Source organism: Zea mays, chromosome 2, assembly GCF_902167145.1.
Source record: "Zea mays cultivar B73 chromosome 2, Zm-B73-REFERENCE-NAM-5.0, whole genome shotgun sequence".
Lineage (NCBI taxonomy): Eukaryota > Viridiplantae > Streptophyta > Magnoliopsida > Poales > Poaceae > Zea > Zea mays.
In genome coordinates, this window is record NC_050097.1 from 191307334 (window position 1) to 191330021 (window position 22688).

The window sequence follows — 22688 nt, forward strand, 5'->3', positions numbered from 1 at the left end:
CTTCTGCACATGTGAAAGCTGCACAGGCTCGCTGGGCACTCTGGAGTCTGGACAGAAAGCAGTGGCGTGGCTGCAAGCAAACGGCACTACTGTCCACTGGCGCAGAAGAGCCTCTTGTTTTATTGCTGCGGCACGTACGTTGCTTGATGATGGAAAAATGAACTGTTATTACTGTGCCTGCTGACACTGTCACACTGAGAGTCTCAGACGATGAGCCCCATGTTGTTTGTACACAGGAAAAAGCTGCAGCCTTCCGCAGTAAAAAAGTCGGCGACGGCAGCTGCCATCTTCTGAGCAACTGCAAGTGTGTTAACACTCCCAACGGCGAATGAACAGCGAAGGCTGATCCATCCACACCGCCGAACGCTTTGCTGGGTCCGTCCGTGTGCAGTGGTAGGAATGGGCAGGTGAGATCGCAGAGGAGACTAGGGTTTTGGGATCCCTCTCGCTCGCATGTGCGGACGACCGACTCCTGCGGCCTCGTGCTCGTGCGGGTGAAGTTTGTCAACCAGAGCAGGTGGGGCCGTGCACGTGCGACCATGTGCATCAGGGCCGGGAGGACCGCGTTTCACCGTTTCGGACGTGCCTATAGGGTATAAATTAATAATAACTGCACACGGGCGTATGAACTTCATCCAAGTTTTCTTCTTGGGCCTGAGATCTCGCGTTCGGAAGAGGAATGTAACGTAGTTTTAGAAAGGCTTGCTTCATCGATTTTTCTTGGGCCTTTCTACCTCATTAGGTTGGGCCATGGCCCTAGGGTATGGCAGCATTCGGCCCTGGGTCATCGTTACTCTTGGTCCGTTAGCCCTGTTATATACAGAAAAAAAAAAGCACTCTGCGGGCCCGCCACAATAGGTTTTCTGTTCTTTTTTTCCCTGACACATACTGCCAGTACATACACAGCTGTAACACACGATATACACTAAGCAGTAGTACTGAGCGACGGAGGGATTCTATTCAGCAGCTTGCTCATGTGATCTTTGACTATGTCTGTTTTATTTCGAAAGTCTGTAACAAGTAGCAGGGAGAGATCAGAGGGAACAAAGAATCGGCGAGACGGCAAGTTCGGACTCCCTACCTGCAGCCAAATTCCGGTCCTGGACCTTCACAAAGTCACACTAGTTTGAACCGCTCGGCGGAAAGCCGCACCAAGAAAAAAAAAGAAGACATGCACCCCCACCCCATATTTCCAGCTTAGAAGTGAAACGGAACACCTAGCAGGGCCAGAACCCTTCTCCAGCAGCACCACTATCCGCTATCCATAGATCCCATTCTCGTCCCTTCTCGCGTGAGATGAGCAAGAGAGGAGGCCAGCTTGCATTCTGGCTTGCTTGGCAGCCTTCGGTTTGGACCGATCAGCACCGGCCGGCCTGCAACCAAGCTGAGATGGATGCGCGTGGGGGTGGCTCCAAAAGTCAGCAACCTGTCGCGTGGCATCGGTCAGCTAGACCACCTTCCCCCGGCCCGCCGCTAGCCTCATTTTCTCCACCCAGCTTCTGTATCAGTTGGTGAGGCGTTTACTTGGCGATCACCGAGTTGGACAAGCAAAGCAAAGCAACCAACCAACCCCCCCCCCCCCCCCCCCCCCCTTCGTCTAGACTACTTCCGTTCCGAGACAAAAACGCGTCGCCTGTTTCGAGCTTAGCCATGGCGGGGCCGGGAGACGATCGACGTGGATGTGGATAGTACCTGCTGGCTGCTGCTGTGTTTGTGGGGGGGTCGGTGCATACCTGCTGTACTCTAGAGTGGCGTCCGGGGAGCACTACTTTTTGGTTGCCGCGTGTTTCGGCTTCGAGTACGTGTTCTCCGTGCACACAGAGACACGATCCTGATGGATGCTGCTGTCCCAACCGAATTTTTTGCATTTTGGTCCTTCATCAGAAAAAAATTCATGTTTGGACCCTAGAAAATTTTAATGTCATTTTTGGACCCTTTACTCGGCGCCGTAGCCTGTGGCGCCGAGGTAACACAGCTCGACGCCATAGGCTATGGCGCCAAGGTACGTGTCGCGTTGGCACAAACGGACGTCGTGGCGCCGACGTGGTACCGAGCTCGGCGCCATAGATCTTGGCGCCGAGCTTCATTCTGTATAGAAAACTTGTCTAGCTCAGTTGGTAAAATACAAGGCTTTTAAACTTGTGGTCGTGGGTTTGAGCCCCACAGTCGGTGTTTTTAATACTTTTTTTTGTCTTTGTCACTTATTTTTTTGTCCATATTTTTCGTTTATGCCGCTAATTTGTCGGTCCTGATTTATTTCTCATCCAGTTTTATTTTTGTGACTGATTTGTTTATTCGTCCAGATTTTTTTTATCCGGCGAGCACAGTAGTTGTATATGCAGTAAATTCTAAAATATATCATCTATGAGACAAGTATATAATGGAGTATACTTTTATTTAGTGCAGAAGAAAAAAGATGAATATGTGTGCTTTTTTTACTGGGAATATGTTATTATGGATTTAAAATTTATGTTCAAAAGAACTCAATGAAAATATACTATTTTTATTTGATCACGATTGAAGTAAGAGTGTTCTCATTTGATTTTTATTGTGGTTAGCTGAGCAAATAAGGGGAGAAGTTGACGGCTTGTGAGCACTGTGGCACACAACTACTGTGCTCGCCGGATAAAAAATCTGGACGAATAAACAAATCAGTAACAAAAATAAAACTGGATGAGAAATAAATCAGAACAGACAAATCAACGACATAAACGAAAAATATGGACAACAAAAAAACAAATAAGTGACAAAGACAAAAAAGTATTAAAAAATACCCACCGTGGGGCTCAAACCCACGACCACAAGGTTAAGAGCCTTGTATTTTACCAACTGAGCTAAACAAGTTTTCTGTATAGAACAGAGCTCGGCGCCAAGATCTATGGCGCCGAGCTCGGTACCACGTCGGCTCCACGACGTCCGTTTGTGCCAACGCAGCACGTACCTCGGCGCCATAGCCTATGGCGCCGAGCTGTGTTACCTCGGCGCCACTGGCTACGACGCCGAGTAAAGGGTCCAAAAATGACATTAAAATTTTCTAGGGTCCAAACGTGATTTTTTTCCCGATGAAGAACCAAAATGCAAAAAATTCGGCTGTCCCAACACTCGCGGATTACTTACTACTAGAACTTTTTTAGAAAATAAAAGATCATATGAAAAACAAAAATCACTTCTAAACAGTGCGGAGGTGCAACATAAAAAAATATAGTACGATGCGTTACCAGACATACAAAATAAATATTACACTATACCTTAATCAAAAGACCTAGGAAGGTATAAAATGAGAAGGAGTACGAGCACTTTTTAATAGCTCGCTCGATCGTCCGCCCTTATTTAGCTAGCGGATGCAGATGCCAGATGGGTATGTTTGGTTAAGGTGGTTTCTCGTCTCATTTTGTGAGTTAACGACTCATTAATAGATACTTGATTGGTTTGTATGGTCTATCTATAGGATAATGACTTACTGATAAAGAGGAGAGGAATAAACCTACCAGCTTTACTGTGGTAGAGACTAGCACCGTGCAGTGAAAAAAAATATAAGGCAAACATCGAAATTACGCTTAACTCCATTCCACTGTACATTATTACAGTTAAGCTATCTGTGTCCGTGTAGATGTTGGTCGGGATGCACGCGTGTTCATGGCCCTGTTTGTTTCGGCTTCTGGCAGCTTCTGGCCACCAAAAGCTGCTGCGGACTGCCAAACATTCAGCTTTTCAGCCAGCTTCTATAAAATTCATTGGGGAAAAACCATCCAAAATCAACATAAACACATAATCGGTTGAGTCGTTGTAATAGTAGGAATCCGTCATTTTCTAGATCCTAAGCCCTATGAACAATTTTATCTTCCTCCAGAAATAATCATAATGATACTCAGATTCTCGCCACAACCAGATTCTCCTCACAGCCAGATTTTCAGAAAAGCTGGTCAGAAAAAAGCTGAACCAAACAGGCCCCATGTCAAGCGAGCCTGACCGCTTTAGGGCTACTTTGGGAACCTGAGATACACCTTATGATTAAATGGTATTGGGATAGAAATAATGTAATTTTCTTTCTAATCTCTTTCAATTTTGAAGTGGATTTAAGTTTCCAAACTAGCCTTAAGTGATCCTCATGGTGGCGGTAGCCAAACATCTTGTTCGCACCTACCTCGAACCTTTTTTTTTTGGTTTCACGGAGAAGAAACTAACAATGGCTGGTGAAATTATAGGTATACACACTATGATGGCTAGCTAAGAGTGCGATGGATCAAAGCAGCACAGCGTCAGCGTCACCGGCCTACTAGATTGGACTGCAAGCATCATCGACCGTCGACCGACGGCGCGTGCGCCTCTCTCGTTCTTCGTAGTCCGAGAATTTCGCGTACGTGTAGTAGGGACGGACTTCGCGTTTGCCCACCCACCACCAACCCATCCAACTTCTGGGTTGGGGCGACGACGTCCGTGGAAGCAAGATGTGGCGCCGCAGTGGGAGTGCAAACGAGCGCGCAAGCCACCGGTGGTGGGTCTTTGGGTTTTCTGGAACGCGCGGACTGCGGCCACGGTACGGTGCGCGCGGACCCAAAGGACATTCAACTCGTCCTCGACCGCGGGAGGCGCTCGCGCGGGCCCTCTTCTGCGTGCCGTGCACCCGTCCCACCGCGAGGCTACCAGGCCAGGAGCGGCGGGCCCCGCTCGCGCGCGACGATTTTTGACTCGGTTCACGGTGGGAGGGGTACAGGGTCGCGCCCACTGCCAGCTGTGGAAGCTTCTATTCGGACCGGAGCGGCTGAAAGGGCGAGCATACGTACTAACGTACGTATACCGAAGAAACACACAAGACTGACCCGCGCGAAGAAATAGTCGCAGCTCACGCTGCCAGACGAAAGCAACCGCCTCGCTGGTCTATCGCCGCAAAGCCATTCCATCCTTTAAATCGCCCGAGGCGACGGGGCGAGCGACTCATCTCCCTCCCCAGACAAGCGGCGACACGCCAGGGCGGAGAGCACACACCGAAGCGGGCCGCGGCGGCGGCGCAGGCGCAGGCGCTTACATGGGAGTAGAGGCGGGCGGGTGCGGGCGGAGGGCGGTCGTGACCGGGTTCTACGTCTGGGGCTGGGAGTTCCTCACCGCCCTCCTGCTCTTCTCGGCCGCCGCCGCCGCCGCAGACTCTTACTAGCTAGCTAGCCACCTCTTCTTCCTCCTCCTTGTAGGTAGTAGTAGGCTACACAACAACCACATATATACATACTAGGTACTAGCAGGCGAGCGAGATTCGTGCAATAATCAAGGCAGCCAGTTATTAATAGTTAATCGTCGGCGCCGAGCGAGAGATGGTGGAGGAAGGCGCCACCGCGGCGGCGTCGAGGAGCGGGCCGGCGCCGTTCCTGAGCAAGACGCACCAGATGGTGGAGGAGCGGGGCACGGACGAGGTGATCTCGTGGGCGGAGCAAGGCCGCTCCTTCGTGGTGTGGAAGCCCGTGGAGCTGGCGCGCGACCTCCTCCCGCTCCACTTCAAGCACTGCAACTTCTCCTCCTTTGTCCGCCAGCTCAACACCTACGTGAGTACTACTACGTACACTCCTCCATCTATACATCATCTGTTCTCTGTTCAGTTGATGACTAGACTAGATAGCTGCCTCATAAAACAAAGGTCTGCTTTGGTTCGATCTGTGTGTGTGTCTTTTGTTTATGTCCAACGAAACTGATGGGAGAAGAAAGCCTTTCGACCGGCGTCGTCGTCAGAGAGTTGCCGAACGTGCGTGTGTGGTCGGCGAGTCTAGAAACCTTCCACAACCTTCCGAGAGCGAGCGAGGAGACGTACACGTAACGTAAGGCCGCCGGTCGAAACGTAGAAACTGAGCAAGGCGGCGGCCAGGGCTTCTTCCTTTCCTTTCCTTGTGTCGTTTGTGCAACGACCTGGCTATCGGTTTCCGTTTCCCGGTGTGTGTAGTGTACCCCTACGCACGTAGCACAACACCTGTACTACGCCACCTGTCACCTGTGTGACCTTTGCTTCGAGATGTACAACATGGTACAGCAGACAGTCAATCAGAGTACGCGTTTAATTAGTAGTATAGGAAGTGGTGGCTTCATTCGTCCTCGTCGCGATACACCTAGCAGCAACACGTACGCGCGCAAAAAGGTGCTGCGACTGCGAGGTGGGAGCTGTTCCGTGGAATAAGCAAAGCAAAGCAAAGCAAATTAGGCGCGCGCCTGACACGCCACAGCGTTCTAGTGCGCCTGCGGTCGATTATCAATGGAACAGTTAGGAATCTCAAGGAAGCTTCGCGCGCGTGGATGAGCCTTTCTGGGCTCTTCTATGCGTGTGGTCTACTACTAGAAGCTAATTTAGCTAGGAACTGCTGGACGTGTGTGTATATGCTAGCAGCTAGCTGAACAAGCAATATTATCATCGTCCAATGCAAGGCACCCAGCGAATATATATACTGACCTTTTGTTGCCTTTTAGTTGGGCTCAGAAATCGGGTCAATAAATAAATTGATTTTGAAGTTAGAATGAATGAATGGGAGATTTATTGTAGCCAAACAACCGAACATGCGCGCAAGCGATTGAGTCTTGTACGGAGACGCATGATGTGAGTATGTGACGACGACTTGCCCACTCCCACAGTCAAAGCTTCACACGCACAGCTGGTTTCTTTTTGTTCTCACCGGTCCATCATCATTCAACTATTCCATCTATATAGTTAGATGGGGAGCTAGCTTCCGTGAATAATGTCTAAAAAGAAAAAGCGAAGGCGACGCGCGGTATCTGACACTGCGAGCAACATGTTCTATTCAAAGTAGTATAGGTAACACTGTTAGCAAAAAATAATTTTAGGAGATAGGCCAAAATATGTGTTTTAGTTTATAGATTCTGCAGTTCAGAGTTTATATAATTCTGACCTTAAATGTTCGTATAGTAAAAAAACTGTAGTGCTCGATCCATGCTGCATGCATGTTTGCTGTTTACAATTAATAACTTCTTTATTTGAAATCGTTTACAGCCTTTAATATTTTTTTTAAAAAAAATTGTATAGGAGATTTGTTTTGTTCAAAACGTACAGAGACACGCATCCTATTTCAAACTTTTTAAAACTTTGTAGTTACTTTTCTTTTGTTTCAGTTCATTTATTACCCAAGATATTTAGAGTCGGTTTGGTTTAGGTCGTAGCTGTGAAAAAAACCATTGTAAGCCGTGAGTTGTGAAAAAAAAGATGTTATGGGCTGTGAGCTGTTTAAAATTTTAAACCATTTGGTAGGTAGAACCTACTAAAAGTCGTTCAAAGTTCTTTCATATATATTTTTATGGTTGCATCTGCAAGCTGCTAAAAACAGGTAAAAAACACTTTCAATTTTGCACTCAGAGAAAGTTTGCTTTTAGAAAGAAAAAAAAAACTGGTTTCTCGATTCAGGCCTTTAATATGGCTTTTAGCTTTTAGGGAGCAAAAGGCAAAACCAAAAGTCAAGCTAAACACATACTTATTATCTACAAAAAAGTAACATACTATATATTGTAGAGAGGTGCGAATCTTTGTTAACCTATTACTGTGTCTGGCTCCGGAAGATCTAACTAACCTAGACATTGTGATGGAGCCACGGAGGTGGCGTTGTGCGTGTCTCCATTAATAAAACGGTCAACAATGATTTATTTGCTAGTGCACGCCTCACATGTACCGTATAATATATCAGGGACGTATCAAATGTTTACTCATATAAGTACAGATTTGCACACGATTTTATTCCGTCTCTGAAATTGTCGTCTTAGACAAAACAAGAATTGGTTAGGGGCCTGCCGCCTGCTTAATGGGACAGTGATGAATGCTGCACATTTGATCACTTTTGCCGCTGTTTTTTTTTAGCATGGATCTGCATTCCACATTTCCACTTACGTCGATGGCGACAATCCATGCAGGGTTTCCGGAAGGTGGTGCCGGACCGGTGGGAGTTCGCGAACGAGAATTTCCGGCGAGGCGAGCAAGGCCTCCTGTCCGGCATCCGTCGCCGCAAGTCAACGACGCCGCAGCCATCCAAGTACGGCGGCGGCAGCGTCGTGAACACCGCGTTCCCTCCGCCGTTGCCCCTTCCGCCTCCCGCGTCGGTCACCACGTCTGGCGGTGGCGGTGCCGGTGGCGCTGGCAACGAGCGCAGCTCCTCGTCGGCATCGTCGCCGCCACGGACAGACGACCTGACCAGCGAGAACGAGCAGCTCAAGAAGGACAACCGCACGCTGTCCACCGAGCTGGCGCAGGCGCGTCGGCACTGCGAGGAGCTCCTGGGCTTCCTCTCGCGCTTCCTCGACGTCCGGCAGCTCGACCTTGGGCTGCTCATGCAGGAAGACGTGCGAGCGGGTGCCGGTGACGACGCCGCGCCGCGCCGCGCAATGGTCAGCCAGCTAGAGCGCGGCGGCGAGGAGGGGAAGAGCGTGAAGCTGTTCGGCGTACTCCTCACGGATGCCGCAAGGAAGAGGGCCCGGTGCGAGGAGGCGGCGGCCAGCGAGCGGCCCATTAAGATGATCAGAATCGGCGAGCCGTGGATCGGCGTCCCGTCGTCGGGCCCGGGGCGGTGCGGCGGCGGGAATTAAGGTAAGGTATGGTTGGAACTGATGCGCCACGGCCGGCCGTGTGACAGCTTTATTACAGCGAGCGCATGTTCGAGTCGTGGATGCTTTTTGTGCGTGTTTGTATTTGTCATCCAAGGTGAGGTTGATGGCAAGGATAATTCCAGTGCTGTGGTAAAACTGTGAAGGCAGAACACAGGGCACAGGAGATAACCGTAACGCATGTTAAAAGTTAATTATGGGATGATTTGGAGGTAGCAAGATTGAAAGTAGGGAACTAGGGATGACCGGATGAGTAGACGGTCTAGAAAGACAAGCCCATATGTTTGGAATGGAATATTATCGTTTTTATATGTTTTGTTAATCTGTTAGTATTTGTTTGGCTGCACTCTAATACATCATATATTTCATCCGTCTCAAATGAAAATTCCTTTTAGTTCATTACTAGGTCCATACAATATTTGATGTATATTTTTTATATATGTGTTTAGGTTTATCTTTATTAATTTGAATACAAACATAAAAATCAAAAGCTAAAACGACTAGTATTTTAGGATAGAGAGAAATTTATATGGATTGGCAGAAATTGGAGTGGACAATTAACCATCCCAACTCATTTCTAATCTATACATACATCGTCTGTCTCAAATTAAAATTCATTTTAGATAATTAGTGAATTCATACAATATGTGATATACGTGTATATATATTTATCACCATCTATTTTAATATAGACATTAAATCTAAGTGCTAAAACAAATACTCTCTCCATACAATTTATAATTCTTTTTTTTTATATCAAATTTTTTTATATCAAATTTGATCGGCTCGTCTTATTCTATTTTTTTGGAAAAAAATCAAAACCATACCTAAACTATATTATAAACTGTTTCACCATAAAAATTATTAATAATTATAAATTTTTAAATAAAATGAGTTGATCAAATTTAGTGTAAAAAAGTCAAACAAAATATAAATGAGAAACGAAGTACTATTTTAGGACGGATGAAGTTGATTATTGTGCAGCCAAACAAACGCTATTTGCATTTTATCTTATATTTCTATTACCAAAGACGACATGACCAATCCGAATTATTGCTTTTGTTTCTAAATAAATTAACTAAAGCTATCTTAAATCATATATTTTCAGCCACTGCAATAAATATATTTTTTAAGCTTTGGAATGTTGGATCTTTTATGGGCTTGGCTCATTTATTGAATAAACTCTATGGTGTATAATGGTGGAGAATACCAATAGTACCACATTGTAAGTCCAAGGATCTTTTGCCTTGACTTATATGGTGGGATTTATTCCACTTAACTTGAGAAGTCAAGAAATGGACAAGGGCGTGCCACACGCGCGCGCGCCGCCGCCGCCGCCGGCCGGGCGTGGCGAGGCAGCCTGCAGGCGTGGTGTGGTTGTGTTAATTTTTAGCACTCACTAACCGCGTACGTCAGCCGAGTGACCCTGTCTCTTCGTCTGCCAGCCGAGTGACCCTTCTCCTTCAGCTGCTGACTTATGGCGTGACTCGGCAAGAGCTGGCCGACTCATGGCATAACTCGGCTAGAGCTGGCCGACTCTTGGCGTGACTCGGCGACCTTTCTCCTTCAGCTTCCCTCTGCGAGAGGTTAAATAGAGGAGCACCCCTGTCACTCGGTACAAGCGAGAAACACTTTCAGTCTCACAATCCAGCCGCCGAGTGAGGGTATTTCCATCTCGTGACTCTGCGCGCACAGAGAAGCGAGAGGGCAGGTGCCTTCAAAGCCGGTGCCGTTCGAGACCTTGCACGGGGGATCGGCAATTAGGTTTTTGGGGAGCGTCTTCGCGACTGCCCAACGTCTGTCGTTGTCTTCATCGCTGGTTCTTGGCGTCTTCATCTCAATCGGATGACAAGAGAAGTTGGACAAGGATCAGGATCCTCGGAGCGCATGGGAGGGTATGATCAATTCAGTTTATTACAGTTTTATATTCTGCATATTATATATGTCGTATGTAGCTTTGCTCTATCGTATTATAGTATGTTATATCTGTCTGTCTTAATTTTACAGTCATCCTGTTTATATTATTATCTGTTTATTTCCAGTTGTTCCGCAATAATCCATGAACCATGTTTATATGCTTATTTTATTTATATGATTTACATGCTTCATATGCTTTGTGTTCTCATGATCCATATTGTTATGGATATTTTTGAGATCATGTTATCTATGTTTGATTATCTATTATATGTCATCATCATAATGTTAATTTATGGAATTAAAATGGTACGGAAAATGCCTATATTTCTAACAATCCAAAAACCTAATGTTAGGCATTTTTCTGTCAGAGGTTTTGCTGCTGTGCTAAAGCCTGATCCTTTTGATGGTAAAAACTTCTTGATATGGAAAGCTAAGATGGAATTGTGGCTAACTGCAATGTCTTGTTTTCATGCCGCTGAGGGCAAGCCTGCAAACTTACCTCCTGAGGGTGAGGCTAAGTTTAAGGCTGAAGACAACCTCTTTCGAGGAGCAGTAATTAGCGCACTGGATACAAAACTTCAGAAAAGCTATATCATCCTTCCCACAGGGAAAGAGCTGTGGGATGCACTTGTCGGAAAGTTTGGAGTAACTGACGCTGGTAGCGAGCTGTATCTTATGGAGCAGCTGTATGACTACAAGATGGTTGAGAACCGATCTGTAGTGGAACAGGCTCATGAGTTTCAGGCACTAGCTAAGGAACTCGAACTTTTTCCTTGTCCTTTGCCTGACAAGTTTGTGGCTGGCGGTATAATCGCCAAGTTACCACCTTCTTGGAAGGACTTTGCTACCTCTCTCAAACATAAGAGACAAGAGTTCAATGTGGAAGAGCTCATTGGTACTCTTGATGTTGAGGAAAGGGCTAGAACAAAGGACAGTGGAAAAGGTGTTGAGACCTCTACTGCTAATGTGGTGCAGAAGAGAAACTTCCGCAAGTTTATCAAGAAGAAAAACCAGAACAAACCAGAGAACGCGAATAAACCTGTTCAAACAGCACAGTTTAAAAAGAAGAACAACAATAACAAGGGAAAGGGAGGATGCTTTGTCTGTGGCAGTGATCAACATTGGGCAAGAGAGTGCCCTGATCGCAAGTTCACTCAAGACAAGAAATCAGCTAATGTTGTAACCACTGAAACTGAAGGAGGAACATCTGGGTATGGTAATTCTTTACCATTTGTTCTTTCAGTCTGTAATTCACCTGAGTGGAGGATGGGGGTGCAAACATTCATGTGTGTGCTGATGCCTCTATGTTCACTTCCTACCAGGTCGGGAGGTCTGGCGCCTTGTTGATGGGAAATGGGTCGCGTGCTCATGTTCTTGGTGTTGGTACGGTCATTCTGAAGTTTACTTCGGGAAAGATGGTGCCATTGAAGAGCGTGCAGCATGTGCCCTCTATCAAGAAGAATCTCGTTAGCGCTTCGATGCTATGTCGAGATGGATATAAAGTTGTTATTGAGTCTAATAAATGTGTTGTGTCGAAACATGGTACCTTTGTTGGTAAAGGATATGATTGCGGAGGCTTGTTCCGCTTATCACTGCATGATGTGTGTAATAAACTGGTGAATTCTGTTAATTTTTCTGATGAGTCAGATTTATGGCATTCACGGTTTTGTCATGCAAGCTTTGGCTGTCTTATGCGGTTAGCAAATATAAATTTAATTCCTAAATTTAACTTGGTCAAAAAGTCTAAGTGCCATGTGTGTGTTGAATCAAAACAACCCCGCAAGCCTCACAAGGCTGTTGAGGCGAGGAGTTTGGCACCTCTAGAACTTGTTCATTCTGATCTGTGCGAGATGAATGGAATTTTGACCAAAGGTGGTAAAAGATACTTTCTCAATTTTTTAGATGACTCCACTAGATTTTGTTATGTGTATCTCTTAAAAACAAAAGATGAAGCGTTCAATTATTTTAAGGCCTATAAGCTGAAGTTGAGAACCAACTTGAGAGGAAAATAAAACGGTTAAGGTCTGATCGAGGTGGAGAATATTTCTCTAATGTGTTCGATGATTTCTGCGTGGAACATGGTATTATTCATGAGAGGACACCGCCATTCTCACCACAATCCAATGGGATTGCTGAAAGGAAAAACCGCACTCTAACAGATTTGGTGAATGCCATGTTGAGTACAGCGGGATTATCCAAGGCATGGTGGGGTGAGGCGATTTTGACAGCATGTCATGTCCTGAATAGAGTTCTAACAAAGAACAAAGAGATCACTCCATTTGAGGAATGGGAAAAGAGAAGATTAAATCTCTCATATTTGCGCACTTGGGGTTGCTTGGCTAAAGTGAATGTGCCAATCAACAAAAAGCGTAAACTTGGGCCTAAAACTGTTGATTGTGTATTCCTTGGGTACTCTTTTCACAGCACTGGGTATAGGTTCTTAATTATAAAATCCGATGTGCCTGATATGTATGTTGATACTATCATGGAATCAAGAGACGCAACATTTTTTGAGAATGAGTTTCCCATGAAGAATACACCTAGTGATACAAGTCATGAGACTATAATTCCCCATGAACACGAACTGTCGATTCCTATAGATCATGCTGAGGATTCTCACGTGCACATCCCTGAGGAGGATGACACTATAGTCACTCGAAAGAGCAAGAGACAGAGGGTTGCAAAATCCTTTGGTAATGACTTTATAGTGTACCTTGTGGAAGACACACCAACTACCATTAGTGAGGCATATTCCTCTCCTGATGCTGACTTATGGAAGGAAGCAGTAAGGAGTGAGATGGAATCTATTATGTCTAATGGAACTTGGGAGGTCGTTGACCGTCCTTATGGTTGTCAACCTATAGGTTGCAAATGGATCTTCAAGAAAAAGCTTAGGCCTGATGGTACAATTGAGAGGTACAAGGCAAGGCTTGTGGCCAAAGGATATACCCAAAAGGAGGGTGAAGATTTCTTTGATACCTACTCACCAGTGGCTCGATTGACTACAATTCGCACATTAATAGCCGTGGCAGCCTCTTATGGTCTTATCATTCATCAGATGGATGTTAAGACAGCTTTCCTAAATGGAGAGTTGGATGAGGAGATCTATATGGATCAGCCAGAAGGGTTTATTGCGGATGGTCAAGAGAACAAAGTGTGAAGGTTGATAAAATCATTGTATGGCCTAAAACAAGCACCTAAGCAATGGCATGAAAAATTTGATAATACTCTTACAGCAGCTGGCTTTGTTGTAAATGAATCTGGCACGTGTGTATACTATCAGTATGGTGGGGGTGAGTCTGTTATGCTGTGCCTTTATGTTGATGACATTTTGATCTTTGGATCAAATCTCAATGTGATTGAGGAAGTTAAAAATCTTCTATCGAGTAATTTCGAGATGAAAGATTTGGGAGAGGCTGATGTCATTCTAAACATCAAGCTTGTTAGAGAAGCTGATGGTGGGGTAACTCTGTTACAATCCCATTATGTGGAAAAGGTATTGAGTCGCTTTGGTTTTAGTGACTGTGATCCTGCTCCAACACCTTATGACCCTAGCGTGCTATTGAGAAAGAATCAGAGAATAGCAAGGGATCAATTGACATACTCCCAGATCATTGGCTCGCTCATGTACCTAGCAAGTGCAACAAGGCCAGACATCTCTTATGCTGTGAGTAAGCTAAGTCGGTTTGTGTCGAAACCAGGAGATGATCACTGGCGTGCTCTTGAGAGAGTGTTGCGGTATTTGAAAGGTACTATGACATACGATATTCATTATACCGGAAACCCAAAAGTGCTGGAAGGCTATTGTGATGCCAACTGGATTTCTGATGCTGATGAGCTTTATGCCACAAGCGGATATGTGTTTCTGTTTGGAGGTGGCGCTGTTTCCTGGAAGTCTTGCAAGCAGACTATCTTAACGAAGTCTACAATGGAAGCAGAACTCGCAGCATTAGACACTGCTGGGGCTGAGGCCGAGTGGCTTCGTGATTTCCTGTTGGACTTACCGGTAGTTGAAAAACCGATACCGGCTATTTCCATGAACTGTGACAACCAAACGGTGATTACAAAGGTTAACAGTTCTAGGAATAACATGAAGTCTACAAGGCATGTTAAGAAGAGATTGAAATCTGTCAGAAAGTTGAAAAACTCCGGAGTTATAACTGTGGATTATGTCCACACATCAAATAATCTGGCAGATCAATTTACTAAGGGTCTATCACGCAATGTGATAGAAAGTGCATCGAGGGAAATGGGTATGAGACCCATGTGAGATCTACTCTAGTGGTAACCTGCTCTATGTGATCGGAGATCCCGTGAAGTAGAGTGGAGAAACAAACTAGGAGTAGATTGTGAGGAAAGATCCCTTCTTTAACTCATTTCTGATGCACATCTTTCCTATCTGTAAGGCAGGATGGTTTTTACCTTAATGTATTCCAAGAGTCTTATAAAGGTGAGATGTTGTCCTACAGAACATCTTAAGAGGAATACACCTATATGAGTCAGACTGCTAGTCACAGTCTATGGGACTTGGGTAATCCCTAAATACTCATGAAAGGCACTGAAGTGTGACTTATATGCTTCTAAACAGCGGGAATACCCTTTTGCAGCCTAGTATCAGCAAAGGATTTGAGTGAATCTTATTTCGCACAAAACTGTCAATTCAAGGCATAGTCCATTGTTCAGTTGTGAATGAGTGAAACTCTTATTCTAGATGGATGTTCAACTTAACAGTCTCCATCGAAACACTGGTATATCAAAGGATTGTGATTCTGATACTTCATCATTACAAACCCTAGAGTTTGGTGGGGATTGTTGGATCTTTTATGGGCTTGGCCCATTTATTGAATAAACTCTATGGTGTGTAATGGTGGAGAATACCAATAGTACCACATTGGAAGTCCAAGGGTCTTTTGCCTTGACTTATATGGTGGGATTTATTCCACTTAACTTGAGAAGTCAAGAAATGGACAAGGGCGTGCCACACGCGCGCGCGCGCCGCCGCCGCCGGCCGGGCCGGGCCGGGCGTGGCGAGGCGAGGCGAGGCGAGGCAGGCAGGCGAGCGGGCGTGGTGTGGTTGTGTTAATTTTTAGCACTCACTAACCGCGTACGTCAGCCGAGTGACCCTGTCTCTTCGTCAGCCGAGTGACCCTGTCTCTTCATCAGCCAGCCGAGTGACCCTTCTCCTTCAGCTACCGACTTATGGCGTGACTCGGCAAGAGCTGGCCGACTCATGGCATAACTCGGCTAGAGCTGGCCGACTCTTGGCGTGACTCGGCGACCTTTCTCCTTCAGCTTCCCTCTGCGAGAGGTTAAATAGAGGAGCACCCCTGTCACTCGGTACAAGCGAGAAACACTTTCAGTCTCACAATCCAGCCGCCGAGTGAGGGTATTTCCATCTCGTGACTCTGCGCGCACAGAGAAGCGAGAGGGCAGGTGCCTCCAAAGCCGGTGCCGTTCGAGACCTTGCACGGGGGATCGGCAATTAGGTTTTTGGGGAGCGTCTTCGCGACTGCCCAACGTCTATCGTTGTCTTCATCGCTGGTTCTTGGTGTCTTCATCTCGATCGGATGACAAGAGAAGTTGGACAAGGATCAGGATCCTCGGAGCGCATGGGAGGGTATGATCAATTCAGTTCATTACAGTTTTATATTCTGCATATTATATATGTCGTATGTAGCTTTGCTCTATCGTATTATAGTATGTTATATCTGTCTGTCTTAATTTTACAGTCATCCTGTTTATATTATTATATGTTTATTTCCAGTTGTTCCGCAATAATCCATGAACCATGTTTATATGCTTATTTTATTTATATGATTTACATGCTTAATATGCTTTGTGTTCTCATGATCCATATTGCTATGGATACTTTTGAGATCATGTTATCTATGTTTGATTATCTATTATATGTCATCATCATAATGTTAATTTATGAAATTAAAATGGTACGGAAAATGCCTATATTTTAATATGGAATCCGGTTAGGAATCGTTTCGAACCACCAATCCGGCACAAACGAACAAGGCCTAAAAACGAAAGTACGGATAAACAACAAAGCGCTCGAGCTAGTCCGAAGCATGAAAAGCTTTACAGGTAGATCTCGAGGCAACAACTTGTAGGCGCAAGGGACTACTGCGGGCAACTCAAGTACTCTTTCCCTCTTTATATAATCGGAATAGCTTGCCAATCGAGAGTGAAGTACACAACGCACATGCTGCCATTCTATCCCAAAATGCAAATGTGTCTATTTGTAATTTGCGTATTTTAATTTTACGTATTTGTCTTTCATAAAAAAAACTCAAAGGGATGCGTTTCTCGAGTATTCAACTTGGAGCCCTTCGTAGCTTGATATAGAAAATAAACTAATCTCGTCAGGGATTAATGTTGAGGATAAGGTTTCTGGTCGAAGGCCTAAGATAATAAAAACAAGCTCTAGTTATTGTTTTGGGACAGTTTCGGGATATGAAGATTGAAATGGTCCAATGGATTATGACTTTGATCCTCAAACCTTTGTCAATCTGCTTTGTTGAATTTCGTCCAGCTGGGGCGTGTTGAAAGCGGATAATCCTAAAGATGCAGCGAAGCGTAGTTTCACGATAACGAAAAATATGGAGACATTCGTTTAAAAGTAGTGCCCAAAAAAGCCTCAGCTCGACTGAAAGATTTGTGTGGTACGTATGTATAACAAAACGTCGAAAATGTATACACCCGAATGTGAAAGGTTATTTTGTAAAAGGAGGTGTGAAAATATAATTTCGCACAAGGCTATACAGGAACTCGACCTTATAAATAATAAATAGATGAATAGTATGAGCACTTGAATGGTCATTCATGGATTTTGTTCTACGACTTTTGTTTTGACTATTTGTCATTCAAGATCATTTGACGATGCAAGTTCAAATTCTATTGCACAACTTCTATATTTAGGTATGGTTTTATTTTCACCTATATCTATAAATCAAAGTTCAGGTTTTACCAAACTCCGTCCTCTTCTCAAGGAAAGAGAACAAGTCTCTAGCTTGAGTATTCTTACTAAATTTTTAGGTTGAGTACAAACTTCCCAAAAGTACACACAAGAGGTTGTAATGCTTCAGTAGATGACATCTAACTGTCTAGGAGCTCTTGCATCAAGAGTATTATATGCAAGATGTTTGCTTGAACACAAACCAAGTGCATTAGGAGTTGAATCTTAGGTTGGCAAGCTCACTTACGAAAAAATAAGAATTACATTAGAATGATGGGGAAAGGTTGGAAAGCTTTTTAGAGCTAGATGGAGCTTGTGTTCTATTTGGATGAGAGTCAATGCATATGATTTCTAAACTATTTGTTGGGGAGGTAGCGGAGGTATAAATACCCTTTGATCCATCTACTAGATGGTAAGTGACGTCAGTTTTGTGAAATATGCAACACTTTCATACAAGGCAGCAATTGAAATGGAATGAAGCATTGGTTGGTTTGCTAAGGTGTGGAAGATATGCAATGCAGGTAGAAGTTTGAGCACTTGGTTGCACAACAAGGCATGTATTTTGCACCTACGACGACACAAAATGGTACTCCCTCCGTTTCTTTTTATTAGTCGCTGGATAGTGCAATTGCACTATCCAACGACTAATAAAAAGAAACGGAGGGAGTAGATCGGAAGGGGCAATTAATACCGCTAGCTCCCTGTTTCGGGTGACTATATATATAGATATATCTCAATGATACAATGATCATTGGTATCTGCATATCTTACATTTTTCATCATTATCAGGGAAGAAAGGCGAGAAGGAAACGGAAAGAGAAAAGCCGCCATTTCTTCTCCCCCTCAAGGTAATAATTTGATCGAGGAGAAGAGGAGGGCAGCTGGCGAGAGCTAGCTAGCAAAGACAAAAACCTGTCTAGCTAGCTTGGTTAAATTAATGCCTAGCTAGCTAGTTTAAGGGTCAAACTATTATGTCCTCCACATCGTCATCGGTCTCATGGCGGCCATTTCTGTCCACCGCCGCACTGCTTTCTCTCCATAATCTGACAGGCAAGCCTTGCTTGGGCACGGGGAACGGCCTGTACTCGACCTCGTCGCTGGATCCAACAGTCTCCCACCTGCAAACAAAGCATGCATGCACACGCGCCACTTTAATTAGTATTCTCAGTGTAAGCTAGTTAGGTAATGAATAAACAACGTGCTGAAACTGCTGTAGTCTCAGTGTAAGATCAGTAAACAACTCAAAAGTATTGCCATAGCTGAGGTGAGATGCTGATGATGCCCGTCCGTAGTATAGCAAAGGAGATCGAGCAGTCGTCGTGCAAGAAGACAGCGATCGAGCCTAGTGAAGACTGAAGACGTACATTTCGAGGGACCCACAGTGTATGGTATAGGAGCACATATATGATCGATTCGATGCACGCATACATACATACATACCGGAGATTTGGATGATCATGTATGATGTGAGAGCTAGCTAGGGGAGCTGAGTAGTGGTGGCCGATGGCGGCGTGGCACCAGCCAATGTGTCGTACGTTCTGGTCCACAAGGACAAAAGCGAATCTGTGTGCGAGGAGAGACGAACGCACCTGTAGGCGGTGACCAGATGGTGGATGAGGACCAGCATCTCGAGCTTGGCCAGCTCGTTCCCGGGGCACGCGTGCACGCCGCTCCCAAATGGCAGGAACGTGTTCGGCCGCGGCGCCACCTGTGCATACATTTGCAACGTATTTGTTAGACTTTCAACTATATATATATATATAATATATCTGGTGAACGAAGATACAATACACTGTGCGTACGTACCTGGAATCTAGAAGGGTCGAACTTGTGTGGATCCTGGAAGTAGTCCGGGCTGTGATGGATGTTCCTGAACAGCGGCATCACCTTCCACCCCTTGGGGATAAGGAACCCTACAACATGCCAAAGGAAATACAAGGAACACGAGTCAGAATTATTAAAGAAAAATGGGGGCGCCTCTTCAATTCGGCGACGTAGCCCCACGCCGACCGCATGCGTGCCGCGTGCGTACCTTTGTACTCCACGTCGGCCACGGCCTCCCTGAACGTGAACGAGATGATGCTCGCCATCCTTAAGCTCTCCAAAATCACCTGGACGTACGGGGGACGACGGATGCATGAGAATGATACATATGGTTGGTTGGGAACTTGAGAACAGAGACAGAATTAAAATTAAAACGCCAAATGTACGTACCCTATGCGTCAGCGCCATGCTCCTCGTGTGCGCCCACGTCAGCGGCCGCCTCCCGCCGCCGGTGGCCTCGCGTACCGCCGCCTGCTCCGCCCGGACGGCCTCCAGCAGCTTCGGGTGGTCGTGGAGGTACTTCACGGCCCAGGTCAGCGCGCTGGCCGTCGTGTCCTGCGCCGCGAACAGCACGCCGATGATGTTGTCGGCGACCTGGTCGTCCGTCAGGAGCGGCCGCCGCGCGCCGTCGTCGTCACCCTGGGACCGCATCAGGCAGCCCAGCAGGTCGGTGCCCGGCGCGCCGCGCTCCCGCCGCTCGCGCATCACGTCGATCAGCACGCCGTGCAGACGCCGCCGCGCCTACAGTGTAGTGCGTGGGACGGTGCGTGTCAGGGTACTGCATGTCGTTGCCAAGGCGCGTAGGACGTACGGGGAACGCGCGCCAGAACGAAGCTGCTAGTAGATCAGTTGATGAGTTGTTGATGCGTGCCTCACCTGCATCGCCTTGTAGTAGAGCGTCCCGGGTATGCTGTTGGGGAAGGAGTTGTACCCCTTCTCCACGATGGAGTAGTTCTTCCTCAGCTCCGCCTTGCGCCGCTCGTCCAGCCCGCCGCCGCCGAAGATCGCCAGGATGCCCACATCGAACGACAGCTGGAATAAACGTAGCAACAGATCGAGCCGGCAGGCAATAATGTTCTCAGCATCATCCGATATATATTGTGTTGACATCATTACGGACACCATTGGCCACGCCCACGCATGCTTCGAAACCTACACGCGAGCATATATGCACACGTTGCTCAATTAATTGCTTACCGTCTTCATGGCGTCGAACGTGCTCCTGACCTGGCCGTCCCAGGCAGCGAGGGTGGAGCGCACGGCGGACTCGACCTCAGGAACGAGCGCGCGCAGCGCGTCGGGCCCGAGCGCGCCCTGGACGAGCTTGCGGAGCCGGAGGTGGTAGTCGCCCTGGTGGAAGAAGAGAGCCGACGGCCCGATCATGCGCTCCTTGCTCCGAGGGTAAGTCGGCTTGAACAGGTGCGCCTGCGTCACCAGGACGAACCGCGCCGCCTCCGGGCTCGCCAGCATCACGCACGGGCACCCCAGAAGGTGCGTCTTGAAGATCTCGCCATACCTGCACAAGCCAGGGAGCAGGCGAGAGTGAGCAAAGGAAGGAGATGGACGACACAGCGGCGCCGCATGAATCGCCAACGTACGGTACGGGTACGGCGTACTAACCGCTTCTGTTTGGAGGCGAAGAAGACGTTGGGGTCCTGGGAGTAGAGCTGAAGGGTGTCACCGAGGTAAGGCCAGCCCATGGAGCCAGGAGGCAGCTTCGAGGAGGAAGAAGAAGCCTTCTCATGGCCGCCGAGGCGGCCTTTCCCCTTCTGCCAGCGCGCGTACTGGGCGTAGGAGGCGATGGCTACAAAAATGAGGGTGCAAGCAAGGATGAAGAACAAGGCCATCCAACTGATCCTGCTGACAAGCAGACCAGTTGCGGTTGCAGCTGACTGTCCTGCTGAGTTCTTCGCTCTGTTTCCGCTTTGAGCGTACTGTATGAGCCTGCCTGCCTGCTTTGTTATGTGCTGGTGGCTAGGACGGACGAGAGAGAGGGACCGAGAAGAAAAATCTTTGATGGATGGATCTTCCGAATGGTGGAGGTCGAGGCAACGCCTTGCCTGGTATTTATAGAAGGAGCGCCACGCTGGCAAGTCTGTCAAGACCTGCATGCTGCCGCGGGAGGATAAGTTCTTATCCTGCCTAAGCTTGAGCTAGCTTTGTCGGGCTCGGGCAGCACAATTTTAAGCTCATACTCTCTCCATTTCTAATAGGTTGTTGCTTTAGTTTTGTCCAATACCAAACATTTCTGTCTTTAAACCATCAATTTGTAGAAATTTGTACAATTTACCATCATAAGATTTTTTTTTGTTTATATTAACCAGAAATGATTTCGTATATAGTTAAGACGTTGCTAAACGATATATATACAAGTTTATAGAAGTTAATAATAGAAAATGGTACTGTATATACAAGTTAGAACTGCGATCTTTATATAAAACTATAAACAGGGGAATATTTTGGAATCGCATAGATCTTCCTCGTGCTCCAACATAATCCTTACGTTCCTTTTTTTTTTGTTCTACATATTTCAGATATGCTTTTATATTGACCACACATATAAAAAGTATTGTTTTGACAAGTTAGGGTGGACATAAGAGCAATATAAGGATCTCTGTAGCATACCTCTAAGCCCGTCCATATGTATAATAGTTAGCTCTATGTTGACATCTTTTTAGGCTGACACTAATGATCCTTAGATCTTGTTAGTGGGAAACGAGACCTTAGAGATCTTTCTATGGGTGCGTGGACCGTCCGCAGTATGGGACCAGACCGTCCGCGACTGTGCAGAGAGCTTTGCTCTTCCCTGCGGGCCCGCGGACCGTCCACGTGGAGGCGGCGAACCATTCGCGAGAATGCAAAGGGCTTCGAAAATCTCCTGCAAAACATAGATCTCTCCTCCCGAGAGGGATCACGTCGGTAAGAAGAAATCCTATGGTTGTCTTAGGAGCGCGTACCACCCAAGACGCCTCTAGACGACGTAGGCTGAAGAGAGATAAAGATTGAGGTTAGAAAACTATAGCTAAGGCTAAACTATTCCTAGATCTAGTGGATAAGGTAAAAGTGGTTTGATAGGTTGATTGTTGTGTCTTTAAATCGGTCGTACTACTTCATATATATATAGGGGAATGTATCGACCCGTTCCTAGGCGATTCCTAACAATTTCTCGTGGATTTATTAAGATAACCACACAAGGTATAGGATTACAACATGAACTAATCTAACAACGAACAGTCCAAAGGACACATCCTAACACACTTTAGTTAATTTTAGGGTCCGTTTGGTTCTTTTCCTTTATTCCAAGGATTAAAGTTTGGTCCCTACACAGAGACTAAACTATTCGAACTGCATTAAATGACTTATAAGAAGTTAAAATGTCCCTTACCATTCTCACATCATTAGCGCA

General features: G+C 46.2%; 2 protein-coding genes across 2 annotated transcripts; one reads left to right on the forward strand and one right to left on the reverse strand.

The window, feature by feature from the left end:
- The first annotated feature begins 4748 nt into the window (after positions 1-4748).
- Positions 4749-8947, forward strand: LOC103647483 (heat stress transcription factor B-1). The gene is made up of 2 exons (XM_008672013.4): positions 4749-5534; positions 7891-8947. Exons 1-2 carry the CDS (start codon positions 5307-5309, stop codon positions 8557-8559), a joined length of 897 nt encoding a protein of 298 aa, XP_008670235.1. The 5' UTR covers positions 4749-5306; the 3' UTR covers positions 8560-8947.
- Positions 8948-18142: 9195 nt separating this feature from the next.
- On the reverse strand, positions 18143-21314 carry LOC103647484 (abscisic acid 8'-hydroxylase 3). Its single transcript, XM_008672015.4, has 8 exons — positions 20903-21314; positions 20480-20798; positions 20159-20314; positions 19673-20023; positions 19491-19569; positions 19265-19371; positions 19048-19166; positions 18143-18576 (listed from the first exon to the last, which is right to left on the reverse strand). Exons 1-8 carry the CDS (start codon positions 21127-21129, stop codon positions 18420-18422), a joined length of 1515 nt encoding a protein of 504 aa, XP_008670237.1. The 5' UTR covers positions 21130-21314; the 3' UTR covers positions 18143-18419.
- Between the last annotated feature and the right edge of the window lie 1374 nt (positions 21315-22688).